We start from the raw sequence: 16,168 nt of genomic DNA, 5'->3' as shown, positions 1-16,168 counted from the left end.
CAATTATGTCATTTCCTACGACCACCCTTAAACCTATAACCAGTGTTCTTCTGGAATAAACTTACCAAGTTGTATCTCCTGAACTTGTAACAATTTGGCTGTCATCTAAAAAACGACAGCAGGACAAGTACCCTACAGTATAAAGAGTAGCAAATTTTAGGTTATCACTGATTGAATAACTTAGTTACCATATGAAATAGCAATATATAGTTTTAAAAACAATACTTGGGCAACAAGTGCTTCTCAATATAATCTACAGTTCTGTTTTTAGTTACTAAAAAATCCTATGTTGTCTATAAACTACATTTTATCAACAAGCCATTCTTAGGGATTTAACATGTTAATGACATGTGCTGGGTACTCTGAAAGTTACCAAATTGAGAACTATAACCTTGGGAAGAACTATAATCTATGGCCAACTGTGTTAAGCACCTTGGCTTTTAAAATACTGTGAGAGGGCTAATTCACCTCATAGTTAGCCCTGCTCTGCAAGGAGCAGTTAAAAAAATTTTTTTTTCAAATGAAAATATTTAAAAAATAAAAATAGTGTAAAAAATCAGAAGAACAACAGTGAAGACTTCATGGAAGATGTGGCATCTGAATGTTTAGCATTCATCCGTGTTTCAAAATATGGAAATGGCAGGCAAACACCATTCTAGAGATTTTGTAGAAGTATGGTCAAATAGTATGGTCAAAAATTCAGATGGATAGAAGCCAGACAAGTGGCAATAAATTCCTGATTAACACCACTAACCCAGTGCTACACTCTTGAGCTATGATGTGCACACTGGCAAACAAAGCAATACACTATCATGGTTAAAAGGACTTCATCAATGTACCTTAATGCATATCTTCAATCATGTAATTGAGTGCAGATGCCACAGCCCTGGAATTGTTATATGGCAGCAAATTTTATTTTCCTCATTTTTTATGAGTTTGAATTCTGTGCAGTAAATTCATCATTTTTACAAAAACAATACAGCTATTTTTGAAAGAAAAAATTATAAACATGTATGATTATAGAAAGTTAATGTTTCCTTTGTTCATAATAATTTCTACTCCCACCCAATTAATCCTCATCCTTTAGCCAGCCGAGCACAATTTGTCATTTGTCCTTGATCAGCACATTCTACACAAGGAATCATGTGTGGTGGGAAAGACTATTTAGGGAAGCTCACCTGTGTGGCCTGGCAACTCTCGGCTCACTCTCACATTTCCCTCTCTGGTCTTTAAGTTATATATAGAGCAGATGTTGTCCAAGCCTCCACAGGCAACATAATTACCAGAGGGAGCATAAGCGCAGGTCATCACCCAGGAGGACCTCAGAGGAATAGCATGCATCTGTGGAGCACACACCACACATCACTGAGATTACAAAAACAGTCATCTATTGCAGAAACCCATTTACAATGAAGTAAATATTACTAAAAATTAAATACACCTGGGAAAGATAAATCAAATAAAATAATGTCATGGCTTGAAAAAGTCAACCATGAAAAATAAAACACTAACGCACATTAAGATGCCTGTTATTTTGTATTATCCAATCATTTAAGTCAAAAAGTGCTCTTTTTGGAAATAATTATCTTGATAAAATAAAGAATATAAAGATGTTTCAATGTTAATATATTGCCAAATACTTAATATGAATATTAATTTGAAAAACTAAGTGTGAAATGTTAAAGGTTTTAATAGAATTTTCGTTTTTGTAATAGTGCTCAAAAGAGAAATTTTCTCCAACGTAACTGAGCAAGGACAAGGGCTATAATTAGCAAGTATCACAGTCAATTACATGGGTCTTCCATGAAAAGATGACATTAGCATCCTTCTATTAATAGGCTGTTATTCTGGGATCTCATTCAAACAATGGTGAAAGTTTTGCATTGATCTGGTCACTTGTTACCCTAACACCAATCATTTGAAGGTCCAGATGGAAAAAAGTAAGATGTATGAGAATACCAAGGCTACACAGTCCATATAGGGAATCAACACATAGCAGGATTACTACTATGCTGTCACTTAACCTAAAATAATATGCTTAAAAGACATTTTTTTAAATGAAAATATAGTTGAAAGATAACATGCTTAATGATTAATAAAGAAAAACTATTACATTACAGAATTGTCTTAGCTAGCTTTAAAATCTCGGTCAGGTTGAAGTTATTGTTTATGTCACAAAAATGGTATTTTCAAATGTTTAATGAAAATACTACTATGTATACACAGAGTATAAAGGTATTAAACTTATGAAAGTATTCCTGAAGCGTTTTCACTACTACTCAACAGTTTAAAACTGGAGATTCCTTCCAGTGGATGTACTAAGACCGTACACAGTCTTTACCACCAAGAGATCTAAACAAGTTGTCATTTGCCTCCAATCTACTCTATATTCTATGCAGTCCAGAAGCACAAATCAAAGCCTGAACTGGGCCAAAGAGCTTTACACTACCCATCTAACTTATCCACAACTAGAAATAAAAATCTCAGGGTCTTTGTCATATTTGGAAGTGGGGATTTTTTAAAAAAATCATTCATTAGTTTAATGACTTTGTAATAAAATGGTACTCTTTTCTAATATTCAAATATTAAATATAAGCCCTCTAGTAAAACACAAGAGTCATCTTCGGAAATAAAAAAGAGTTAAACATTAAAAGTAAACACTAAGACAGAAGAACTAAATTAAAATAAACAGTAAATTTATCTCAGAAACCAATTAAAGTTTGAGGTAAAAGAATAAAAAGAACTGGTGAACAGCAAAACAAATATAGGGTTATTTAAAAGAATTATTAAGAAATTCTACCTTATTTGTTGTATAGCTATCCCAAATAATTAATTTTCCATCTTGGGAAGCACTGACTAGCAGCCTAGAGGAACAAACACAAAAATAATTTGATATTTAGAGGGAAAAAACAACTGAAATTGGTTATGTACTGCATAATGTAGAATTCAGAGAAAAAAAAAAAAAACATTTTCTAATTAAAAACTTGACACCAAAAAATGTTCTTCCAACTTGTAAAAAAATTTGTGCTGCATGCCAAAAATTTTGAACACATTTCATAAAATAAAATTTAGCAACTGATTAAAATGTATGGGTATGATTAAACTTTTTTGTGGTAACAACATTTTAGTTAAACAAGATTTGGGTGGATATTAGCTGACTGGTTTAGTACTTACTGACTTACTGAAATTTAATGACAAGAATGTACACAGAAGCCTAACAACCATATTCATTCAATCTAAAAACACCACTGAGAGCCTGAGAATATGACAGCACTAGAGGTACAAAGCAAGATACATTTCCTGCTCTTGAGGCCTCTACCATCTGGTGAAGAGAAGACATTTACTCATATTTATATTAAATAGGTGAAAACTGCTAGAAGAGGGGTATAAAATCAATGCCACAGGAGAGTAAAGGAGAAACCATGGCTAGCTGAGTTAATCAAAAGAGAATTAGTCTTGAAAGAAAATGTTGAGAGCTCAAGATAGGGAAAAGGCTGTTATTTTAGGAGAAAGCAATGTAAGATCAATGACAGGTAGAAAAACAGTATTTCAGGAATTGTGAGTCTTCCAGTTGTACAGAGTTTGTGAGAAAAAGGAAAAGTAAGTAGAGAAAAGCAGACTGGGTTTAAACTGCAGTTTGTTAAGCTAATAGTATGAACTCCTAAATAATGTTATAGCCACTAAAGAGTCCTGGGTGATAGTTTCATTTTTCTATAAAGATTAATAGTCTTGAGAAAACGTTTAAGGAAAGCAAGAACCATTAACATTGTTTTCAAGTTATATTTTGAGTTAAAAGTTAACTTTATCAATAGGTAAATTATTTTTATCTTTTTATCTTAAACTTCTTTAAGAAAAAAGAATTAAGACATTTGGCTGGGCGCAGTGGCTCAAGCCTGTAATCCCAGCACTTTGGGAGGCCGAGGCGGGTGGATCATGAGGTCAAGAGATCGAGACCATCCTGGTCAACACGGTGAAACCCCGTCTCTACTAAAAATACAAAACATTAGCTGGGCATGGTGGTGCGTGCCTGTAATCCCAGCTATGCAGGAAGCTGAGGCAGGAGAATTGCCTGAACTCAGGAGGCGGAGGTTGCGGTGAGCCGAGATCTCACCATTGCACTCCAGCCTGGGTAACGAGAGCGAAACTCCGTCCCAAAAAAAAAAAAAAAAAAAAAAAGACCAGCCTGGCTAACATGGGGAGCCCCCTCTCTACTAAAAACACAAAAATTCGCCCGGTGTGATTCTGGATGACTGTTCTCCCAGCTACTTGGGAGGCGGAAGCAGAAGAATCGCTTGAACCTGGGAGGCAGAGGTTGCAGTGAGCTGAGATCAAGCCATGGCACTCCAGCCTGGGCAACAAGAGTGAAACTCTGTCTCCAAAAAAAAAAAAAAAAAAAAGAATAAGAATAAGACAATTGGCCTAGCTTTATGTCCCTTGTCAATTATATAATTTTATGTACCCCTTCCTAAGACACACATTTTCTATATGATTGTGGTCAAGTATCCCAATTAGAGTAACAACTGAGGCTGCTTCTTACTTTACAATTTTAGTGTCTCTTAGGATAAGAGAATAAATGTTTAAATTAACTTCTTTTATTTTTTCCTTTTATCCTCATCTGGATTTTTTCTTTTAAAAATAAAAAATAAACAGGAGAGAGCTGGAGTAGCAACTTCTATTAAAAAACAGAGTTTCTTGGTTTAGACATTTCCCATTAAGATTAACCAAATCAAAGGAACAAGTAAACCACTGTGGCAGCAGATACACTGGCTATTGCCAGACAATGGTAAAAGCATAGGCGGTACTGTAACCTTATACACGTAGTGAATGGTAGTGGTGACCAATCTGCCTAACTGCCGGCCAGGTGGCAGCTGTGTGTGCGCCTGTGCACCTGCAGACAGCCAACTTGCACATTCAAGCACACACCTTTCTGTGATGGAGTCAAGAGAGTAAAGGATGTATTCAATAAAAATATCTTTGTTTCATATAATTTCCATTATGTGTGAATTTATGTAATAAGTAATTATAGCAATATCCAATAACTTGCACATAGAAGATGTTCAATAAATATTTGCTCATTAACTGAAATTTCAAGGTTAATATACAGTAAGAATGCTTTGGGCATATTTGAAAAACAATGTCTGCAGTGTCCTACTGCAAAGAAAAGAAATCCTCTTCTAAACAGTTGTCCTGGAATCCCTTAAAAAGTCAATGAATATTCTTAGTGAAAGCAGCATGTTCATTTGAGATACACTTTCTACAAACGCTTCATGAATATAGTTTGTTTTTAAGCAAATAAAATGCAAATTATGATTCTCAATGAAAATAATTCTGTGACAATTTAAAAATGACAGGTACAAACCTGGAATCGTATCCCCAATGCATAGCATAGATTTTAGCTAGGTGGCCCCTCAGTGTACGTCTTGTTCGCATTTGTATTCGACCCACGGAGTCCATATTCGATGTAATCTTTTGAAAGCAACAAAAATGTTATTCTTTACCTTTGTCATAGTTCATGAGATAACTTGAACTAGAAACAGTGAGGAGGCAAAACAACAGACATAAAAGTAAATTTATAGTAATTGAAGATATTCCACAAAACTGTTATGGGATCAAATGTTCATAAAAAATCATGATTAGTTTAAAATAATCCTATGTGCTATTGTAAATAAGAATGCCTTCTGCAGACTATTAACTAAAAATAGATATACTTCTATGCTTTAGTAAAAAACCAACCACAAATAAAAATCTAGTAGCAAGGCTGGGCGCGGTGGCTCAAGCCTGTAATCCCAGCACTTTGGGAGGCCGAGTGGGTGGATCACGAGGTCAAGAGATCGAGACCATACTGGTCAACATGGTGAAACCCCGTCTCTACTAAAAATACAAAAAATCAGCTGGGCATGGTGGTGCGTGCCTGTAATCCCAGCTACTCAGGAGGCTGAGGCAGGAGAATTGCCTGAACCCAGGAGGTGGAGGTTGCGGTGAGCCGAGATTGCGCCATTGCACTCCAGCCTGGGTAACATGAGTAAAACCCCATCAAAAAAAAAAAAAAAAAAAAAACCTAGTAGCAACTGATCACAATAAACATTTGTAATTTTAACTGTCTATGAGAAAGCCAATTTTATATTTGTAGAGCACATAAATTATTTCCTTAATATAAATGATCAATATTAGTTAAACATAAAGCCTTCCCAAGAATTTTTTTAAATGTTAGCTTTCTTAACTCCTCTTACTATCATTCCCAACCTAAGAGTTTTCATAAGAAAAAAACCAATCAGGATATACCAAAAAGAATCAAAAACTACTTAAAAAGAACATAAACTATATGAATCTATATATACATACATACCTAAATATATATATATATATATATATATATATTTTTTTTTTTTTTTTGAGACAGAGTCTCGCTCTGTCTTCCAGGCTGGAGTGCAATGGTGTGATCTTGGCTCATTGCAACCTCTGCCTCCCAGGTTCAAGTGATTCTCCTGCCTCAGCCTACCGACAAGCTGGGATTACAGGCACACATCACCATGCTCAGCTAATTTTTTTTTTTTTTTTTTTTTTTTTTTTTAAGTAGAGACAGGGTTTCACCAGGTTGGCCAGGTTGGCCTCAAACTCCTGACCTCAAGTGATCCTCCCACCTCGGCCTCCCAAAGTACTGGGATTACAGGTGTGAGCCTCTGTGCTCGGCCTTGAATCTATATTTTTATAGCATTTACCTTTCCATAGACATCTATTTTAACAACATATTTTAAAAAGCGCTGGGCGCAGTGGCTCATGCCTATAATCCCAGCACTTTGGGAGGCCAAGGTGGGCGGATCACAAGGTCAAGGGATCAAGACCATCCTGGCCAACATGGTGAAATCCTGTCTCTACTAAAAAACAAAAATTAGTTGGGTGTGGTGGCACGGACTACAGAGTCCCAGCTACTCAGGAGGCTCAGGCAGGAGAATCCCCTGAACCCAGGAGGCGGAGGCTGCACTGAGCTGAGATCACACCACTTCACTCCAAGCTGGGCGACAGAGCGAGACTCCATCTCAAAAAAAAAAAAGTACTCACACTGTATAGCATTTGACAAATTACAAAGTGCTTTTATACAGAAATTTCATTTAACTTTTTTCAATTAAGTACTAATACGAGAATCTGAATGTCATTTGCCTCAGTGTCAAATTATTTCATGTGAGTTACCAAAATGAAATCAAGAAAAACAATTTACCTGAACAAGCGTTGCATCATTACATGCTTTCCGAGCATCCTGAAGTAAAGGAAGATTATAATACATTTAGAAACCAGTGGAATAACTAAAGTGATATTGTTATTGAAAATGTAGATCTGCAAATTTACTTTTCACTGTACCACATAATCTAAATTTTTAAAATTGATATAAAAATCACATAACCTAAATTGAACCATTTTAATCATTTTAAGGTATAAAATCTAGTGGTTTTCAGTATCACAATGTTGTGGAACCATCACCACTAATTACAGAACATTTACATCACCCCAAAAAAGAAACCTCGTATGTCCCAATTCCTTTTTCTCCCACAGCCCTTAACAATCACTAATTTACTTTCTTTCTCTATGGATTTGTCTCTTCTCAACAAAATTTGAGAGATGTCAATAATAATTTGAGACCTCAAATTTTTATACAAACTGAAGAGGATTATCGAAGACAGTGAAACAAAAACTAACAAAAAATTAAAGACTGCAAAAAACACATTTAATAAACAAAAAAGATTTTAAACCAAACTTACCTTTTTTTCAAATTTATTACTTAAAAACAAATTTAGAGGATTTATATACATAGAAAACTAAGAAGTGTGATTAAATCCTTCCTGCTAGGCGAACTTTTTTCCACAAAGGCTGCAGCAGTATCCTCTTCAACTTTGTTTTTTCTATACAGTGTTTAAGTACTTGCATACTCCTGAGCAAGGAGAAGGCACACAATGTTTGTTTAATAAAATGTCCCAAATGGACAATTTGTTCCAGTCAGCCAAGGAAAAAATGACTGCTTCGGCTTACAGCAGACACTGGATGGCAGACATTATCTTTCGGGCTGCCCTTCCAACCTATTTATAACCACTTGGAATATTTCTATGTAAGGGTGTTCACAAGTAGTTGCACAAAATATATGATTTGATTCTTTCATTCTTAGACAAACTGGGTTTAAAGACATCATCTGGTAAGGAGTAACATAGCCCACTTTCCCATAATGAAAAGAGTTTCCAGAAATGACACTGATAGGCCTGAAACATGTTCCAAAAATGGTAGAGTTGAAGACCAAATTCTTAAAGAAGGTTTATTTCAAGCTTTATGAAAATGAGCTATCATTGTTTAGGCTCTCTTTCCTTTTTAATTTAGTCAGTTGTTTAAAAAAAATTTGTTGAACTCTATGTGTGAGGCACTATTCTAGGCTCCAATAGACATCAAAAATCTCTGCTCTCACTGAGCTATTAGTAACACAATTTAAAAATGCAAATGAAAACTATTGAACTATAATAAAAATTGGTAACAAAAATTAAAATATGTTGGAATATAATTCTACAAATATGTTAGCAGCAGTTACTTGCAAAATTACATTATGCAAAGATTCTATTTACACTGAGAACTCTCTCTTATGAACGTTATTATCCATTATAAAACAAAATATAAGGCCAGGCATGATGGCTCACGCCTGTAATCTCAGCACTTTCGGAGGCCGAGGGGAAAGGATTGCTTGAGCCCAGGAGTTTGAGACCAGCCTGGGCAAAACAGTGAGACCCTGTCTCTATTAAAAACAAACAAACATTCTCACTGTAAGATCTAGCAAAAAAATATTAAAAAATTTAAAAAAGAAAATAAATATTACATTAAAGCCTGAATTCCATACTGTCCAGCACCACAAGAAACACAAAATCTGATAAGATATTTTGCAAAAGAAAGATGATATACACTTTTTTCCAAATCAGAAGCACAACAGTTATTTGCATTTTTTAAAATTTAAAACAAATCATCTATTACAATAAATAGCCTACATTTCTATTATACCATATATTTACACTATAATTAGGTAAAAATGTAGTTAGATTATATTTCTGGATCGAAGGGGGAAAAAAGGAATGGTGTGACAATTAAACTGACAAGAAAAGTACACAGCATTTCACATACGTGTGGTTACATGAAATCATGGGAGGAGATGATTTGGTGAGCACCTATGCCCATTACATTGTGCTTGGGATGCTAGTGAGACAGGGAGATTAAGACACAGAATTTTCCATGTAGGTACACACAGTAGGGGCAAATGTGAACAAGGAACAACAACACAAGGCAGGCGTGGCCAGCTGTGTAACAGATGTCCAACATGCTGAATGAGTGAAAAACTGCCACTTGCTGAAATCAGACTAAGTCCTCTACCTGCTATTTCACTTAATTCTCTACAAAAACATATAAAGTGGAGTACTGGTTCTCCTGCTTCACAGCAAAGATACTGATCATCAGTGAAGTTAAGAACCTTGTCCAAATTAATGAAAAAGTGGAATCCATGGCTGTTTGACCATGGCTTGCTGCCTTCCAATAAAAAAAAAAAAAAAAAAAAAAAAAAAAGGTAAATCCCAGTGAAGGCCTCTTGGAGGATTAGGAGTCAATGGATAGGATTTCCAAAGAGCAAAACTGGGCAAGAGGTAGTATAATTCCCCAAGGGAACAATTTGATAAAAGGTAACAGATAAGAAAGAGCAATGTGTGTTCAGGGAACCAGCCTACTATGGCTATAGCACAGGTCACAGGAAAGGACATTAGTAATGAAGGTTAAGAGAACCAACCTTAAGTTACAGCAGAACACACCTGGTCTGAATCCTGGATCTGTTACCTGGGCAACTTATTTAATCTCACTGAGCCTCAGCTTCCTGAACTATAAAATGAAGTAACACCATCGACTTCACAGAGTCAGCGTGAGGATTAAATGACATGGACATATGGACACATGGTTGGCCAGTCACCTGCTCCTCCTCAGCATCTGGACTAAGTGACACAAAGTAGGGAGAACAGAAATTCCATTGAGTAGATGCAGTCACATCGAATTCAGAGGTGAGCCTGCAAAGGCTTCTGCGATCATCCCATTCAAAATCAGTCTCTCCTTTGTTTTGAAAGCTTTGTTCACCTAAGATTTCAACTCAGAATTCTTATTCACATCTAAATAAATAACTTCCTTAAATTACTGGCAATAAGTCTGTCTGGTTATGACTTCATTCAGAATCAACACTTTTCTGGTGAATGTTCTTCAACCATCCCTGTTTTTCCTAATCCTTTCTTCTCTTTTCTTGTATCATCTTTGTATAGATTTTTTCTTTTTCTTTTTCTTTTTTTTTTTTTTTTTTGAGACAGGGTCTTGCTCTTTCATATGGTTAGAGTGCAGTGGTGTGATCATGGTTCACGGCAGTCTCGAACTCCTGGACTCAAGCAATCCTCCCACCTCAGCCTCCTGAGTAGTTCGGGGATTACAGGTACAAGCCACTGCACCTGGCCTACTCTTCACTTTTTTATTTTATTTCATTTTTTTTTTTCAGACAGAGTCTTGCTCTGTCGCCAGGCGCCAGACTGGAGTGCAGTGGCGTGACCTCGGCTCACTGCAACCTCCACCTCCCGGGTTCAAGCAATTCTCTTGCTTTAGCCTCCCAAGTAGCTGGGGCTACAGGTGCACACCACCAGGCCCAGATAATTTTTGTATTTTTTAGTACAGATGGGGTTTCGCCATGTTGGCCAGGATGGTCTCGATCTCTTGTATTTTTCACTTTTAAATTGGACAAATTCTTCAGAAACAGCTATTGCAAGAGGTTCAAACTGGGAAAGGCCACAGCTGTGTTCCAAGTTACGAGATTCTCCCTGCTTACCCTTGTACGTTGTTTTAGCCTTTACTTTTCGCTGGGAAAAGTAGTAGGCAGCTGCCAAGCTACTCACAACTCAAAGCCTCTTTCCTCCACCCTGCTTATCAGCAGGCTGCCTACAAGATGGCACGTCTATATCCTTTCATTTTTAGCTCAGCCTTCCTTGATATTTCTCAGTGCTACCCAAGTCCAAGGAAGCATCTGTTCCCATTGTTCCAAAGAAGGGACCATGGTGCTATCTCTGAGACAGTGCTCCCTACGCAGACGCCTCCTCAGAGTCTCCCCATGTGCTGCTTCACTGCATTTGGCAACTCCTCCCCAGCCTATTATGCTCTGAAGCTTTAGAGTCTTTTAATTTCATTAAAGCTGGAGTCTGTAGTTGTTTCTTATCCTCCTTACTGTTTTGAGTTGATTCCAAGAGTAAAAGATGTCAGACATGTTTTGATTCTGCCACTAATAGTTTTACTTTTTTTTGTTTTGCTTTGAGACAGAGTCTCACTCTCACCCAGGCCGGAGTGCAGTGGCACGAGCTCAGCTCACTGCAACCTCTGCCTCCCAGATTCAAGCCATTCTTTCGCCTCAGCCTCCTGAGTAGCTGGGATTACAGGTGCACACCACATGCCCAGTTAATTTTTGAATTTTTACTAGAGACAGTTTCACTAGGTTGGCCAGGCTGATATCGAACTCCTGACCTAAGGTGATCCCCCTGCCTCAGCCTCCCAGAGTGCTGGGATTAATGATTTTCTTCAATCGAATGTACACCTTAGTATTTTCCTAGTATGTTATATTGTGATGATATCTACATTATTGTTTTGCACCAAAAATCTATGATTCTGGGCATGTAAATAAAAAGAGAATTGTCTGTCTTTCATAGAGGCCATTCTTCTACGTAGGTACTTGTTAGTAATGATTTTTGAAGAGTTCTTTTGAGACATGACAAACAAAAATAGACCTTAGTTCTCGCTTCACATGAGAGAAAAAAAATAGACCATTTCTAGCACTAGAAATTATTTAATATAGACTGATAAACTAATAGGCAAATTTTGTACATTCCTGGCACTAAGTGCTAAAATTTTGAAATGAAAAAGTTTTACCTGAATCTGATTCCGCAGTTGTTCTGCTTCTTGCCTCAACTGTTCCAGCTCGCTCATGTTTTCAATCTGTTTACCTCAGGAGTTAATGAGTGAAAACAGCTGTTAAAAAGTAGAGACAGAGGAAGATTTAGTTCTCTATTTACATCTTAATCTAGTTTTAAAATACTGACATATAACTTCTTTTTGGTCCTTCTGAAATTCAACTGAGGTGGTCAATTATCACTAGAACTTAAAGATGTTTAGTAAATATAGATTGAGGTTATTTACTGAAGGATTTTATACAAGAACATGATCAGAGGATGGAGGAGAAATTCCAAGTTGTAGTATTCAAGACTGAATTATGGGGAATTAGTACCAAAATGGAGTCCAGTGAGAAATATTTTACAATAGTTCGGAGGGCACCAAGACACTCTCCACTGGGATGTCTGGATAGCACCTCATACTTACCTGGATAGTACTTCAAAGTACTTCATAGTACCTGGATAGTACTTCAAAGCTGAAGCCCACCCCACCCCCAAGCCTTACCCATCATAGGAAACAGCAAGTCCATCCTTACTTACAATTGTTTAAGCTAAAAATCTGGGAGCAATCCTTCTCTGTTTAATAATATCCTCCCCATCTTATCTATTAGCAAATCATGTCAGTTATTCCTTAAAAAATTAGCCAGGTTCTAATTCTGATTACCTCCACTTCTACTGTCTAGGTCCAAACCACCATTATCTCTCACCTGGTCCCCTTTCTTTTTTTTTTGAGACGGAGTTTCACTCATGTTACCCAGGCTGGAGTGCAATGGCGCGATCTCGGCTCACCGCAACCTCCGCCTCCTGGGTTCAGGCAATTCTCCTGCCTCAGCCTCCTGAGTAGCTGGGATTACAGGCACGCACCACCACGCCCAGCTGATTTTTTGTATTTTTAGTAGAGATGGGGTTTCACCATGTTGACCAGGATGGTCTCGATCTCTTGACCTCATGATCCACCCACCTCGGCCTCCCAAAGTGCTGGGATTACAGGCTTGAGCCACCGCGCCCGGCCACCTGGTCCCCTTTCTACTGCCCTTGACCACTCTCTGGTCTAGTTAGAGCAACTAGACATCCTTTTAAAATACAAGCCACTTTAAATGTTCCAGTGGTTTTCTATTCCACTAAACTCTTATTGTGACCCACAGAGCCCTATATCATCACACACACACCCCTCTGACTACTCCTATCACTCTCACACTTTTCAAGCTGTTCAAAGGCTTCTCTGATGTTCCTTGAACACACTAGGCAGGCCCCAGTTTCAGTGTCTTTGCGTTTGCTCCTGCCTCTGCTTGGATAGCTCTCGTCCCTGATATTTTAATCACTTGCTCCCTTACATCTGCTCAAATTTTACCTTCTCAGTGGGACCTTTACTGATAGCACGAATGCACCCAAACATGCTCCTCTTACCCCATCTTTTTCTTCACTATAACACTCAACACCATCTGGCATGTATTTACTTATTTGTGGTCTCTTTCTGATAAGATGTGAAGGGCCGGATGTAGTAGTTCACACCTGTAATCCCATCACTTTGGAAGGCTAAGGTGAGTGAATCACTTGAGGCCAGGAGTTCAGGACCAGCCTGGCCAACATGGTGAAACCTCATCTCCACCAGAAATACGAAAATTACCGGGTGTGGTGGCACATGACTGTTATCCCAGTTACTCAATAAGCTGAGGCACAAGAATTGCCTGAACCTGGGAGGTGGAGGTTGCACTGAACTGAGATGACACCACTACACTCCAGCCTGAATGACAGAGCGAGTCTCTGTCTCAAAACAAAACAAAAAAAAGATGTAAAGTGCCTTGAGGTAGGGTCTCTGCTTTATTCTTTGTTGTATCCCCATCACTTAAGATACTTTAGTCTCCAGTAAATAAAGCAACCTGAAATAGCTTAACAAAGGAATATTCATTCTAAGGATTTAGGATGAATCACAGAACTAAAAGACAGGACTATTACTACCTCAAAAAGACAATAGAGGCTAGAAACTAGGAGTATTCTTTCTCTACCTGTCCTCTTTTCTCTTCATGTCTTCCTTGTTTTTTTCTTTCTACAGAGTAACTTTCTCTGCTCCCCTAAGTACAAAATCCAAGTTTAAATCTTTTTAGGTCGAGATTATAGCCCAAAATGACTGTCCCAAGTTCAAATTCCTATAAAAGATTGATTCCCCTCATGAGCAAGAATTTGGTTTTGGAGTCTATCTTATAATCATCACATCAACTATGGTACAAATATCTGTTTATTATGTTCAGACTAAAAAAAAAAACAGTATCTGTTTATTCTTTCAGAATTCAATTTGTATTTATTTTGTCCAATTAAAAAATAAATTCATTGGGATTGACTGGAATGGCATTAAAGTATAAAACAGTTTGAGAACTAAAATCATTCTAATATTCCATTTCCAATGTAATATTGTGGTATATTTCTCTGTTTATCCAGATTTTCTACCTTTTATTTATGAGTCTTAACCATTCCCTGATGTTTAACAATTTAGTATGCTTCTCAGAGCAGGCCAGACTGGATAGACCATAGCGGTATGGAGTATCATCCTGTTGAACTGAAGATAAGCAGCATGCAGGCTCTTTAAAGTCACAACCTTAGCTTCCCTTGCTGACCATTCTTGAGATATCCCTAGCCCAAAAGTCCTAGAAACCCTGATTGGTTTTGATACCTCTTTATTTTTTGGATCCCAAAAAATTATGAGTAAGCAGAACTAGTTTACATGTCTCCTACTAAGTTGCTGACATACTAGAAAAAACTATCAAGAGACCCCAGAGGGCCTTGAAACTCTTTTTAAATTTGTATTTATTATTGATGTTGTTATTTGTAGAGATGTGGTTCTAGCTACATTGCCCAGGCTGGTCCTGAACTCCCAGGCTCAAGCGACCCTCCCACCCCAGGCTCCCAAAGCACTAGGACCACAAGCATGAGCCACTGAGCCCAGCCTGGGTCTTAGAACTTTTAAATGCATTCAAAATTACTTGTCACGCACCCTACTGCTGTCCCACCCCCAAAGCCACACACACATACAAGTGACCTTCTAAAGCAGGAGCTACCTGTATTAACAGTTACTTGGATAGACTATGATCCATACCAAATGAATGAGAACTTCAGGCTGAGTGCCCCTAAGGATGGAGGTGCCATGAATAGAAATGGAAACAAAAAAAAAGCAGTTCCCTCAACCACCACCACGACCCTGTGGAACAGGACACTATTGGGAGAGGCCATCGGTCACAGACCGTGAGACTTCTTGCACATTCTGGCTGGAAATGCCAAGAATACAAGTCCCTAGTGGCTGTTACTTGGGCCATCTTTCAGGGTTGTTTTGCAACATGCAACCTCAAGGAATAAGGCAACGTCTCCTCATGAAACAAAGAGCAGAATGGCTTCTATTTACTGTAAAAGTGGTAAAACCCCCAAGCTCAGTGTCTATAGGCTCTGATGCAAATCCAGTGCATGTGCAGCATCCATCTGGGCCTACCTGTGTCACCCTGTGGGCACTGGAACATGGGGAATCAACACACAAAGCAGCGTCACACCATGCTACTCACTGTGAAATATTCTGTCTCCAACCATGGAGTCTCATGCAACAGTAACACGTTCATTTATTAGCTTGTAAGTAGGTAAAGATCCCAGGCCCTTTGCAGTCATCGATACATGGTTCATAAGAAAAAAGATGAGGGGTCCAATGTGGAAAACAGTGAGACTGTGGCTCATCCCTTCTTATCCAGGCCTCATCCAGTACTTCATCAGGCATTCTAGGTCCAACACTTCAAGCTTTTTCACAGTACCCTAGCATGCCTGCCCTTCCACCTTGTCACATTCAACAGCAAAGGCAAAACCCTGGATTAAATAAGCTACCTACTTTCTTTCAGCGAGCATATGGCCAAACATGGATTCAGAAAGTCAAACAATGGTGCATTATCAGTTCTAGTCCAAATTCACATCACCAATCTCAACTAGGCCCTCAAAACTACCTGGCAACCCTACACAGCTTCATATGCACTGCTTCCGCTCTTGGTATCAAATATTTAAATTCCTTTGCAATCTTTTCAAGATTTTGACCTTCTCACAACCCCTCTTGCAGCAGATGACCTTGCCATCTATTTCATAAAGTAGAAGCCATCAGACACGAACTCTCAATTTTCTACTACTAGATATAAAAAGCTATACATACATAACTGACTCATCATATT

The 16,168-nt window shown here is 37.9% G+C and overlaps 1 protein-coding gene across 3 annotated transcripts in view; it reads right to left on the bottom strand.

Annotated features, from left to right (window-relative positions):
• GNB4 (G protein subunit beta 4) overlaps positions 1–16,168 on the bottom strand; it is a 52,149-nt gene that overhangs the window by 8,079 nt on the left and 27,902 nt on the right. For 2 of the 3 annotated variants that reach the window (XM_032298520.1, XM_032298521.1), the window contains exons 2-7: positions 11,956–12,054; positions 7,217–7,255; positions 5,360–5,466; positions 2,801–2,864; positions 1,179–1,341; positions 66–132 (exon numbers count right to left, since the gene is read on the bottom strand). In XM_032298520.1, coding sequence (XP_032154411.1) covers positions 66–132; positions 1,179–1,341; positions 2,801–2,864; positions 5,360–5,466; positions 7,217–7,255; positions 11,956–12,012 — 497 coding nt within the window. In that variant the 5' untranslated portion in view covers positions 12,013–12,054. Of the gene's footprint in view, positions 1–65; positions 133–1,178; positions 1,342–2,800; positions 2,865–5,359; positions 5,467–7,216; positions 7,256–11,955; positions 12,055–16,168 lie in introns of those variants that run through there. The other variant, XM_032298522.1, reaches the window with a different exon arrangement.

The sequence above is a fragment of the Sapajus apella genome, unplaced genomic scaffold (assembly GCF_009761245.1).
Source record: "Sapajus apella isolate SASKATOON/1434 unplaced genomic scaffold, GSC_monkey_1.0 scaffold38, whole genome shotgun sequence".
Lineage (NCBI taxonomy): Eukaryota > Metazoa > Chordata > Mammalia > Primates > Cebidae > Sapajus > Sapajus apella.
The sequence above is the reverse complement of the archived record's forward strand: the minus strand, read 5'-3'. Positions and strand labels throughout refer to the sequence as shown.